Source organism: Protobothrops mucrosquamatus, unplaced genomic scaffold, assembly GCF_001527695.2.
Source record: "Protobothrops mucrosquamatus isolate PMUCROS unplaced genomic scaffold, P.Mucros_1.0 scaffold859, whole genome shotgun sequence".
In the NCBI taxonomy this organism is placed as follows: domain Eukaryota; kingdom Metazoa; phylum Chordata; class Lepidosauria; order Squamata; family Viperidae; genus Protobothrops; species Protobothrops mucrosquamatus.
In genome coordinates, this window is record NW_015387114.1 from 377,991 (window position 1) to 390,937 (window position 12,947).

At 38.2% G+C, this 12,947-nt stretch overlaps 3 protein-coding genes across 3 annotated transcripts; all 3 read left to right on the forward strand.

Moving 5' to 3' along the window:
• The first annotated feature begins 2,284 nt into the window (after positions 1-2,284).
• On the forward strand, positions 2,285-3,260 carry LOC107290242 (olfactory receptor 10C1-like). Its single transcript, XM_015819106.1, has one exon. The coding sequence runs from the start codon at positions 2,291-2,293 to the stop codon at positions 3,230-3,232; it is 942 nt and encodes a 313-aa protein (XP_015674592.1). The 5' UTR covers positions 2,285-2,290; the 3' UTR covers positions 3,233-3,260.
• A 3,772-nt stretch (positions 3,261-7,032) lies between these two features.
• Positions 7,033-8,957, forward strand: LOC107290234 (olfactory receptor 10P1-like). Its single transcript, XM_015819099.1, has 2 exons — positions 7,033-7,969; positions 8,905-8,957. The coding sequence occupies exons 1-2, from the start codon at positions 7,033-7,035 to the stop codon at positions 8,955-8,957; spliced, it is 990 nt and encodes a 329-aa protein (XP_015674585.1).
• A 2,579-nt stretch (positions 8,958-11,536) lies between these two features.
• On the forward strand, positions 11,537-12,463 carry LOC107290243 (olfactory receptor 10A4-like). Its single transcript, XM_015819108.1, has one exon. The coding sequence runs from the start codon at positions 11,537-11,539 to the stop codon at positions 12,461-12,463; it is 927 nt and encodes a 308-aa protein (XP_015674594.1).
• Positions 12,464-12,947: the final 484 nt, after the last annotated feature.

A 12,947-nucleotide genomic window follows, 5' to 3' on the forward strand; every position in this document is an offset into this window, starting at 1 on the left:
TGTTTAGGATTTAGCTGATTAACTATGGAGAATGCTCTTATGGATATTTATTACAAGTATTACCTTGATTTATAGTGTAAGCACCTGGAATCTTGGTTAGATGAACTGTTAAATTCTTCGTTCGCGTGCAAATGATGAAGACACATGGTGACAAGTAACAAACACTTTATTCTCCTTCTCCAGCACCCAAGCAAAACTGCAAATAGGCACGCAGGCATTTTATAGTTTTCCAACCCCCAGGCAGTCCAGCCAATAGGAATCCTTCTTTCTTCGCACCTTGCGCATGCGCGCAAGGCTGGCGCCGCTCTGTCTGGTCCCGGGCAGCTTTTAGAATGCCTGGGACCATTTGCAACATTTCTGGGCCTGCTGAGTTTCCTCATCAGGTCCAGGACACAACATGAACAGTTTTTAAAATTTAGATGACTTCATATTATCAATAAATGCTTTTTTTTGCCAAGATCCTCTTTCAACTACCCAACTTCTGCTATTCTAAAAAGAGCCGTTCATGCACTTTCAAGGTTACAAAAAGCCATGACCGATTGAGAGAGGTTCAAGATCTGTGACAGGGCAATTCTGGGTGACTCACCAGGGTTAAAATCAACACTATGAATAGTTGAAGTAGGAAGAACAAACCACACATTTTGAGATTCCCATTGTGAAGAAATATGAATGGAATTGAAAATATATGGTTTTTCTGTAAGAAACAGTAGGAGACATATTAAAAATGATGCTCTGTCTGAAGATTTTCTATGTAGTTATTGATCCCCATGGTGGGACAATATAAATTATGCCACTAGTATTTTTTTTTTAATTTTTTTGAATTACAATTTCTGTATGACCAGCCACATGGCAAATGATCAGGTAAACAAGGTAACTGTAAACCAAAATATCCAGCTGAATGTCTATGGAGATTCTCAGTCATCCAGGTCATAGTTATCCTAAGGATGCTTTTTTATGAGACTGGATTTTCTTATTTTTCTTTGAAGATGTTTTGCTTTTCATTCAAGAAGCTTCTTCAGCTCTGACTGGATGGTGAGGAATGGAGCTTCCATTCCTCACCATCCAGTCAGAACTGAAGAAGCTTATTGGATGAGAAGCGAAACATCTTCAAAGAAAAATAAGAAAGTCCAGTTGCCTCATGAAAAGCATCTTTAGGACAAAATATCCAGCATTTGAGGCCACAGGGTTTCCTTACTCTGCTATAAGCAAGATGTTCCCCAAGATCCATGTTGTCCTCTGGTAATTCATTTACCAAATCCCCAGGAAGACTCTTTGTACTTCTGTTCTGAAACCTTGTTATAGAAAAAGTCCTCCAGTTTCTCTGGGATTTCAGATCTTCTAGAAATCCGCATAAATATCTCTCTTCTGTTCAATCCTGTCTGATTCTTTGAGTCTGCCTGGACAAGTCTGTGCTGTTTTCTTGGCAAGGTTTTTCAGAAGCAGTTTGCCATAAGATTAATACCTCATATTTTATCAAAGATTGTGTTTGGTGGTTTGATTCCTTACATGGAGCATGCTCAAGATAAGAAAGTTAGCTTTTAAATGAGTGAAATATTACAAGAGTTTTATTCTCAACTGTTTGCTCATGCATTGTCATTTAATACTTTTGAACCTGGGAAAGATGATGACTGATATTTCTGCACATTTTGATGCTCAGTCTAGATAGAAAAAAAACAGTCTTTATCTAACAGGAATGGCTGATCACTGATGATAACATGTACCCAGTGATCACGTGGATACAAATCGCATTGAATGGAAAATGAAGCTGATTTTGATCTAAATCAGTTTTCTCCGATACTCCATCTACGCCAGGATTCAGCATTTCCAGCCAGAATTTCCATAAACAATCTAAAATTTGGACTGAAACCAACCAACAAACAAAAGAAAATGTAAAAGGATGGCACCTTCAATTAAATAACTAAAAGAAGATCAATTGTAAAATCGTAAGACTGACAATTTTGATAAATTACTTCTGAGAAAGCATCCTAGAACGATCCAATCTAGGTTGGTCCAAGATCCTAGAATGGTTTAGATGACTCATTAGGATGGAATAATCGTAGCCAAAATAGACATGGTGCTAAATTAAAATTGTAGTTTTCCTTTTATATAGGACATCATCCAAGTTATTATTTCCGAGGAAACAAAGTAAAGGAAGGAAGGAAACTAAAGGAAGCAATGTATAGGTCTCTAATGTGAGAAACATATTAGATTGTTAGTGATTGTAAAGAATAATGGTTGAATTCATTATTTAATGTTCCTCTTGTTTTTAGTCTTTGATCTGTATGATACCATGAAAAAAGGCAACCAGTCCTGTCTCACAGAGATTATCCTTCTAGGCTTCTCAGATTTCCAGTCTATGCGAGAACTTCTTTTCTGCCTGGCCCTAATATTCTATTTTATGGCCTTGGTGGGCAACAGTTTGATCTTGATCCTCATCTTTCTCAGTCCTACCCTTCACATGCCAATGTACTTCTTCCTCTGGAACTTGTCCTTTTTGGAAATTGGCTACACCTCCTCCATCAGCCCAAAGATGCTAGTGAACTTATTATCAGAGAAGCAAACTATATCCTTTTGGGGCTGTGGATGTCAAATGTGTTTTTTCCTTCTTTTCGGTGTCACTGAGTGTTGTCTTCTTTGTGTCATGGCCTATGACCGCTATGTTGCCATTTGCAAACCCTTGCAGTACCCATATATCATGAACTACAGGGAATGTGCTAAGCTTGCTTCTACCTCATGGGCCATTGGTATATCTTTGGGTTTGGGGCATTCAATTTCAATCTTCACCCTTCCCTTCTGTGGGTCAAATAGAATCAGCCATTTCTTTTGTGATCTTATGCCGGTTCTGAGATTGGCTTCCACCAATACCTACAAAAATGAGGTGGCCATTGCCATTTTAACAGTGGTAGTTGACCTGACACCTTTTTTGCTTATTCTTGTTTCTTACACCCTCATTATCTTCACTATTCTCAGAATGCCAGTGGCCAAGAATAGACGCAAAGCATTTTCCACCTGTTCCTCACATCTCACTGTTGTCTTCATTTTCTACGGAACTGTCATTTTTACTTATATTCGTCCAAATTCAGAATATTCTGTGGACACTAACAGATTTCTTGCCCTGCTCTATACAGTAGTGACACCAAGCTTGAACCCCATCATTTATAGCTTGAGGAACAAAGAGATAAAAGCTGCTTTCATGAAATTAGTAACCAAGAAAACAGTCTTCATGAGGTAATAATCAAATTGTATCGGTTGGTTTTGTCACTTCATCAGATTACAATTTTGTCACATGTAGGTATGGGTAGAATAAAGCTTAGGAGATACCAGAGCTGTGGAATAACTCTGGAATAACATGGAGCTGAGTTACTCAAAACAAGAAGAGAACCCTGACCGGAAATGTAACTTGATTATTCTGGTGGTGTGTAAGTAAAGGATTCACTGGCTATTTCCTTACAAAGAATGCTACTAGACAGCTTGAAAAATGTGGAGGAAAAAATGGTGAGAGGAAGAAGGAGGTAGTATTTAGGGCAGAAGGACCAAGAAGTTTGAGATCATACAGGCTCATTGCAAGAACAATGTCAACATCCTCTCCCACTGAGGAACTGATAACTCTTTGTCCATTGCAAGTGTATTTTTTTTTTAAAAAAAAATGCTTGGACCAGTTAGATTAAAGTCAACTTTGAGAAGATAATGTTAAGATTAATATAGTGAAAGTATCTATAGGTATCAGTCTATTTCCTACCCAAAATAAAAAAAATATGAATGTGAATTAAGAAATTTCAGAATTCAATGTATAAATACAATTTTGTAGCTGTTGCGGAAATCATGAGTGCTTTTTAGCAGATGAGCTTGCTTTTTACATTGGCAGTCATTTAACAATAGACTATATCTGGGTATGTAAAACCACTCTAAATTATTTATAGAGAGGAGAAATTGTGCCTATGCTTGTAGCTTTAAAATGGAGGACTAAACCACATTCCTCTACAATAGGTGGTTTTAAACCATTACCGCTTTGTAATGTATGGCATCAGCTAAGCAACATGCACCAATCTTTCAATATCTTTTTCAGGAAAATGATATAATACAAACGTCTGTACAGGTAGTCCTCAACTTAGAACCATTTGTTTAGTGACCATTCGAAGTTACAAGAGTATTGAAAAAAGTGACGTGGCTGTTTTTCACATGTACGACTGTTGCAGCATCCCTATGGTCATGTGATCAAAATTCAGATACTCAACAACTGGCATGTATTTATGATGATTGCAATGTCCTGGGGTCATGTAATCTTCTGACAAGCAGTCAATGGGGAAGTCAGATTCACTCCATAATCATGTTACTAACTTAACAATTGCAGTGATTCACTTAACATCTGTGGCAAGAAAGGTCATAAAATAGGGCAACTTACTTAAGAGCTGTCTTGCTTAGCAAAGCTTAGCTGTCTTGCTTAGTGACTCAACTGTCGCTGTATATCAAGGACCACTTGTATGAACAAACTGGGATATTCTTAAAACAGTTATGAGGGGAATGAATATGCCAGATGAGTAGAATAAAAAAAAAAGAAAGAATCATAAATTATAAATTTGCTACATTTGCAATTAGGAATTTATTAATGGAATGCAATAGAATCACCACATACATATAAGCAACCGGAGGGGAAAAAAAGAAAAAAATTTGATGCCTTAGAGCAGGGGTAGTCAACCTTGACTCTTTTATGACTCGTGGAGTTGAAGTCCACGAGTCATAAAAGAGCCAAGGTTGACTACCCCTGCCTTAGAGAATCAAATCTCAGTTTGATTACACTTTTTAAAGCAGAAATTTATGAGTTGAATGACAAAAATTAAAGGGAATAAAAAATGTAATAAGCTTTCTGTCCCACCACCCACTTTGCTAGTGACCTGGAGGGAGCAAGTACACCTCACATAGAAGGATTTTATCTGGGCATCCCATTGTATACTCAAAATTGCACTGAGTGCCACATTCTGGGCCAGACAGAACTTTTCTGTCATGGTTCCAACTGATGAACCCAACCAAGCAAACACCATTGAGACATTCTGATCTTTTAATGTAAAACTTTTATTGTGTATATCATTTTGGCATGTATGAAATCAACACCAGCTCTAGCAAACCCCAGCCCAAACCCCTAGCCTAGAGTTAAAAAAATAGAATTCCCCCTCCCATCGATGAACACCTGAGAGAGAGCAGCTGGTCCAAGATTACCCAGCTTACATCATACCTAAAATGGGACAAGAAATCACGGTCTCTCCCTATCTAAACTGATGCCTTAACCACTACACCAAACTGTCATTCCAATTCATATAAGCCAGGGGTCTTCAAACTTGGCCCTTTTATGACTTGTGGACTTCAACTCCCAGAATTCCTCAGCCAGCGTGCCTGGCTAAAGAATTCTGGGAGTTGAAGTCCACAAGTCATAAAAGGGCCACGTTTGAAGACCCCTGATATAAGCAAACATGGCAAACAGAGAACCATTGAAATTGGACATAAAAATATCGAGTGTCTGAGGCCAATGGATTTAGTAACTCTGCTGAAAGGAATGATTTTACCCAGGTTTAGATTGCCCTCTGGTATTCATGTACTAAATTCCCAGGATGAATCCTTGGGCTTCTCTCATGAGACATTGTTAGAGAAAAAGTTCCCCACTCTCCCTGGAGTTTGGGATCCTCTGGGAATCTAGTGGCTCTTTCAGAGTCATTGATGTCAGTGGATGTATGTAGCCTACAGTATCAATTTTTTTTTCAGAGGACAGAGTGCATAAAAACTTAGGTATGGCAGGCAAATCTTCAAAGCCTCAAGTTGCCATTAAATACTACAGCATTTTGAATTTTCTTTAAGAAGAAATATCTCATCTTCTCATCTATTTGAAATCATCAGAAAAACATTCACAAAGTAAGATCAAATCTCATAATTTACCAAAGGTCAGGTTTGGTAGTTTGATTCCTAATATTATGCATATTGAAGACAGAGAATTTAATTTTTAAATGATGCTAAGTAGAATGCTATGAGAGCTTTAGTTTAAATTTTTTTGCCCATGTATTAGCATTTAATTCTTTTGAACCAGAGAGAGATGATGCCTGAAATTTCTGCAGATTTTTATGTTCCTGTCTAGATGGAAAAGGACAAATCTTTATATAACATGAATGGATTACAATGTACTCTAGAAAGAGTACAGAGAAGAGCAACAAAGATGATTAGGGGACTGGAGACTAAAACATATAAGGAACGGTTGCTGGAATTGGGTATGTCTAGTTTAATGAAGAGAAGGACAAGGGGGGACATGATAGCAGTGTTCCAATATCTCAGGGGCTGCCACAAAGAAGAGGGAGTCAAGCTATTCTCCAAAGCACCTGAAGGCAGGACAAGAAGCAACAGATGGAAACTAATCAAGGAGAAAAGCAACCTAGAACTAAGGAGAAACTTCCTGACAGTTAGAACAATTAACCAGTGGAACAACCTGCCTCCAGAAGCGGTGAATGCTCCAACACTGGAGGTTTTTAACAAGAGACTGGACAGCCATTTGTCTGAAATGGTATAGGGTTTCCTGCTTGAGCAGGGGGTTGGACTAGATGACCTCCAAGGTACCTTCCAACTTTATTATTATTATAAGCGATTAAAACTAATTGTGTTTAATGGGAAATTGAGCTGGCTTTATCATAAATTGGTTTCCTTGGAATTGCAATCTTCCAGGTACCTGAGGATTTTACAATTGCCAGTCATAATCTCAAAGTAGGTTCAGTTCTGAAAATATCCATAAATGAGCTGTCAGAAAGGTTCCTTGAATGGTTGACTAGCATGATATAATCAAATGCAAAGTGCATAAGAAATAAATTAAAAAACAGAATTTAATTGCAGTCTTTCTTAATTCTAAAGATTTGATCCAATTTGCTCCTTATGAGTAAAAATGAAGGAAGCAAGAGACAGGTCTTTAGTGTGAGAATCCTATTGAATTGTTAAGAATAATTCTTTAATTCTTTATTTAACAGTCTGCTTTTGTTCCCAGGTTTTAACATGAATGATACCATGAAAAAACACAACCAGTCCTGTCTCACCGAAATTGTCCTGTTGGGCTTCTCAGATTTCCGGATTTGGCAAGAACTTCTGTTTTCCCTCATTCTCATATTCTACCTCATAGCCTTGATGGGCAACGGTTTGGTTTTACTCCTCACCATTGTCAGTCCCACCCTTCACACCCCAATGTACTTCTTCCTCTGGAACTTGTCCTTTTTGGAAATTGGCTACACCTCCTCCATCAGCCCAAAGATGCTAGTGAACTTATTATCAGAGAAGCAGACTATATCCTTTTGGGGCTGTGGATGTCAAATGTATTTCTTCCTTCTCTTTGGTGTCACTGAGTGTTGTCTTCTTTGTGTCATGGCATATGACCGCTATGTTGCCATTTGCAAACCCTTGCAGTACCCATATATCATGAACCTCAGGGAATGTGCTATGCTTGCTGCTGTGTCATGGGCCACTGGTGTTTTTGTAGGTGTGGGATACTCTGTTTTAATCTTCACCCTTCCCTTCTGTGGGTCAAATCAAATTAGCCATTTCTTCTGTGACCTTATGCCTGTTCTGAGGCTGGCCTCTACCTATACCTACAAAAATGAGGTGACCATTTCTACATTGACAGTGGTAGCTGACTTGATACTCCTTTTGCTCATTCTCTATTCCTACATCCTCATCATCTCCGCTATTCTCATGATGCCACTGGCCAAGGACAGGCGCAAAGCGTTCTCCACTTGTTCCTCACATCTCACTGTTGTCTTCATTTTCTATGGAACTATCATTTTTACTTACATTCATCCCAACTCAGCCTATTCTGCAGAAAATAACAGGGTTTTTGCACTGCTTTACACAGTGGTGACCCCAAGCCTGAACCCCATCATTTACAGCTTGAGGAATAAAGAGATAAAAGCTGCTTTCATGAAATCATTACGAAAGAAACAGACCTTCTACGGTAATAATTAAATTGTATCAATTGGTTTTAAGAGATTACATTTGTCCCACATATATTTGTAGAGAAAACCTTAGAAGCTACCAGAGCAGGTGTTCCTCTTAGGTCTGGACTAACACAGAGCTTGGAATAGATTTCCTTAAATGAAGGTGAACTGTAATAGATTATTCTGGTGGTATATAAGTAAAGGATTACAAGGAAGGCTGCCAGGCTGTTCAGAGAAATGTAGAGAAAAAGGGCTCAGGTGGGGGTTGAGAAGAAGGAGGTAGGGCAGAAGGATCAAGATGAGATGCTAGAAGGTAGAGACCATACAGGTTCATTGATCAGCTGCATACAGAACCCACTGTTGTGATCCAACTGGGAAGTGTCTAAAGCTTAAGTTATCATAAGCTTGCTTCTCAAATCAGCAATAATGGTGTACAGAGTAAATTGTACTGGCTGTAGAATTTTAAAAGGATGCATCATGGTGTTGACAGATAGTCAAGGAACTCAACCAATAGCTTTCTTCCTTGGAGATAAAAACAAATTAAGCATCTTCTATGGTACAAGAATCTTCACTCATTATCTTTCCCAGGAATATTGCAAAATTTCCATTGTTTGTAACTCATTCAGCATTTTTAATTTATCTCAACATTATCTGAAACCTTATTCAAAAAATGTGCCGTACTCTACATAAACAGGTGATGTTAGTTCAATTTTACCCTTTTCTCTAGAAATTTTTTTTTTTGCAGATTTTTAGTGTTGCTTTAGAAGCTACTGAGTCACCAAGTTCTCTAAAAGGCAGAACACATAATTCCTGAAATTCTACTGTGGTGGGTAGATGGATAAGAATATTTGTCCCCTGATTATTAAAAAGAATCAATGTGCTTCAATTATGATGAATGAGATGACAGCAGATTCTTCCCCCAATCAACTTCTTTGATGTTCTTGTCCTCCAGATGTGTTAGAAGAAACCATTGTCAAGATGATTCAGCTTGTATGGGACATATGAACAAAGAGCATATGCCATGGTTCTCTTCATTCTTAGGGAGTCCAAAATAGTAATGTCTCCTCCCTCTGGAAATACCTTGTCCCATTCAGTCAGGATGGTCCTCTCATCTCATACTTCAAGATCATTAAATGTTTCTTTTCTATAGTGCTTTCAGGACAGAAGATAACAGGTGTCTGAAGACTACTGTCCATTGTTGTCTCATTTTCAGCTGACTGGAAGTTTTTGGTGTTTGTGAACATAATTGGTTAATGATGAACAATGGGAAATATATTCATGGATATTTTTGATAATCTTGTTTTGTGATGTAAGCCACCTGGAACCTTGACTAGATGAGGCCTCTTGTTAAATTTAGAGGAGTGTGTAATATCAATTAGTGCTTCTTATGCCAGGATCCTTTCTCAGCCACCTGCCATGTAATAACATGATAAATCAGTTCTCACTGTAACAGCAGTTCATGCACTTTCAAAATTACAAAGCCAAGGTTGATTACCGGTAATACAGGTAATCCTTGACTTATAACAGTTCATTTAGTGACCATTCAAAGTTACAACAGCCCTGAAAAAGTGACATATGACCTTTTTTCCACACTTACGACCATTGCAGCATCCCTATGATCACATGATCAAAATTCAGATGCTTGGTACCTGACTCATATTTATGATGGTCGCAGTGTCCTGTGGTTATCTGACCTTCTGACAAGCAAAGTCAATGGGGAAGCCAGATTCACTAAACAGCCGTGTTACTAACTTAACAACTGCAGTTATTCACTGTGGCAAGAAAGGTTGTAAAATGGGGCAAAATTCACTTAACAACTGTCTCTCTTAGCCACAGAACTTTTGGGCTCAATTGTGGTCGTAGGTTGAGAACTACCTGTAGATGCTCAGAATCAATGCCTGCCCACTCATTCATTTTGGTGACTCTTTAGTGTTAAAACCAACAAAATGGATAGTTTAATTATGATGAATAAAGCACACACTTTGAGATTCAAACAATGTGGGTATCAGTGAGTGTGGAAGAAACCTGAATGGAACTGAAATTATCGGGTGATTCTGTAGTTCAGGCAAGACTTGGACAAGACATACAAACTTTTTGAGGGATGCCTTGGCAAGCAACTTGACAAGTCCCTGAAGTTTTCTTGATAAAATTTTGGAAGCAGTTTGATATTGTCTTCCTGCTAAAGCTGAGAAAGAATGGCTAGCCCAAAGTCACCAACCTGTCTTCTGCAGCACCAGAACTCACAGTCTTCCCATTTCTAGCCTGGTGCCTTAATCACTACACCAAACTGACTTTCCAATTCCTATAAGATAAGCAAACATGGCAAGCAGTCAGGGAATCAGGGAATTTGGACACGAAAACATCCAGCTTCAGAGGTCAGTGCATTTGTTAATGCTACTAAAACGAATGATTCCCCCCACTTTGAGATTTGTTCTATGGTGTTCATTTAGCAAATCCCTGTGTTGAATACTTGGACTCCTGTCATGAGATCTCATTAAAGAAAAAGTCTCCCAGTGTCTCTGGAATTTTAGATCCTTTAGGAATCCATTGGCTCCTGCAGGGATGAGGATATTGGCTGATGTAAGCAGCCTACATAAGGATTATTTCCAAAGAAGAGGCTGCATGAATACTTAGGTATGAAAGGGAAATCTTGAAAACCTCAAACTGCCGGTGAATATTACAGCATTTCAATTTTCCATAAGAAGAAATATCTCATCTATCTGAAATCATCCAAAAACCATTCACAAAATAAGATCAGTACAGCATCATTTACCAGAGCCCATGTTCTATGTTTTGCTTCCTGGTACTCTGTATCTGGAATATAGGTAAGTTAATTTTTAAATTATGTTTTAGTGAAAGTTATGAGAGTTTTGTCTTCACTGTTTGCTATGCATTAGCATTGAATTCTTTTGAACCAGGGAGAGATGATGCCTACATTTCAGCACATTTTTATGTTCTGTCTGAATGGAAAATGACATTCTTTATGTAACAAGAATGGGTCATGATTGATGATACGCAATGAAAATAAATGGAATTATTTTCGCATTTAATGGGAAATTGAGCTGCCTTCATTCTAAATATTTTTTCTTCAACCTGCAATCCTTCAACTACCTGAGGATTTCAGTATTGCCAGTCATAATCTCAGGGCACAGTTTCACTTACGAAAATTCAATTTATTTCAAAGGAAACCAATAACAGAGCTAAAAATTATTATTGAATTCTTACTATGATCAGCATCCATGAAATAACAAATACATAAAAAATAAACTATCTGCCCTAAATTTAAAACAGCCATTTTAAATTCTAAGCACTGAAAATGTTCACAAATGAGTTGTGAGAAAGTGTGCTAGAATGATTGACTAATATGACATAATCAAATGCAAAATGAATAGGACACTAAATTAAAATTGCAATCTTCCTTCACTGTTTCCAAATGTTTGATCCGATTAACTACTTCTGAGTCAACACAAAGAAATCAAGAATTGGTCTCTAGTGTGAGAAGCCTATTGAATTGTGAATACTATTACTTTAATTCTTTATTTAACATTCATCTTTTGTTCCCAGGTTTTAACATGAATGATACCATGAAAAAACACAACCAGTCCTGTTTCACCGAAATTGTCCTGTTGGGCTTCTCAGATTTCTGGATTTGGCAAGAACTTCTGTTTTCCCTCATTCTCATATTCTACCTCATAGCCTTGATGGGCAACGGTTTGGTTTTACTCCTCACCATTGTCAGTCCCACCCTTCACACCCCAATGTACTTCTTCCTCTGGAACTTGTCCTTTTTGGAAATTGGCTACACCTCCTCCATCAGTCCAAAGATGCTAGTGAACTTATTATCAGAGAAGCAGACTATATCCTTTTGGGGCTGTGGATGTCAAATGTATTTCTTCCTTCTCTTTGGTGTCACTGAGTGTTGTCTTCTTTGTGTCATGGCTTTTGACCGCTATGTTGCCATTTGCAAACCCTTGCAATACCCTTGCATCATGAACTACAGGGAATGTGCTATACTTGCTGCTGTGTCATGGGCCACTGGTGTTTTTGTAGGCTTGGGTTACTCAGTTTTAATCTTTACCTTTCCCTTCTGTGGGTCAAATCAAATTAGCCATTTCTTCTGTGACCTTATGCCTGTTCTGAGGCTGGCCTCTACATATACCTACAAAAATGAGGTGGTCATTTCTACATTAACAGCACTAAGTAACCTGATACTCTTTTTGCTCATCCTCTATTCCTACATCCTCATCATCTCCGCTATTCTCTTGATGCCAGTGGCCAAGAATAGGCACAAAGCATTTTCCACTTGTTCCTCACATCTCACTGTTGTCTGCATTTTCTATGGAACTATCATTTTTACTTACCTTCGTCCCAACTCGGCAGATTCTGCGGACAGTAACAGGATATTTGCCCTGCTCTACACAGTAGTGACCCCAAGTTTGAACCCCATCATTTACAGCTTGAGGAATAAAGAGATAAAAGGTGCTTTCATGAAATCAATAAGAAAGAAATAGTCTTCCTAAGGTAATAATTGAATTGTATCAATTGGTTTTATCAGGTTACAATTGTTCAACAGATATTTGTAGAATAAACCTTAGAAAATACCGGAACAGGTGTTCCTCTCAACTCTGGACTAACACAGAGCTGGGAATTGATTTGCTTAAAACAAGGAGAACTGAAGTTGATTATTCTGGTGGTATGTAAATAAAGGATTCACTGGCCATTTTCCTACAAGGAAGGCTGCCAGACAGCTCAGAGCAATGTAGAGAGGTGAAGAAGGAGGAGGTGGTATGAAGGTCAGAAGAAACAAGGCGAGATGCAAGAGATAATATATGTTCACTGATCAACCATTATTAGAATTCATTGTAATTGTCCAACTGAGAAATGACTAAAGTAGGTGATCATGAGCACTGCTTGCCAAACCAACAATGACTGCAAATGACTTAGAACTTAGAAAGAGTACAGAGAAGAGCAACAAAGATGATTAGCGGACTGGAG

What these genes read in the sequence shown, in the direction of transcription:
- LOC107290242 (XM_015819106.1), top strand. Translation starts at nt 2,291, where the DNA reads ATGAAAAAAGGCAACCAGTCCTGTCTCACAGAGATTATCCTTCTAGGC.
- LOC107290234 (XM_015819099.1), top strand. Translation starts at nt 7,033, where the DNA reads ATGAAAAAACACAACCAGTCCTGTCTCACCGAAATTGTCCTGTTGGGC. An exon ending in AAAGAAACAGACCTTCTACG is followed by an intron (nt 7,970 to 8,904) that starts GTAATAATTAAA and finishes CTTGTCCTCCAG; the next exon opens with ATGTGTTAGAAGAAACCATT.
- LOC107290243 (XM_015819108.1), top strand. Translation starts at nt 11,537, where the DNA reads ATGAAAAAACACAACCAGTCCTGTTTCACCGAAATTGTCCTGTTGGGC.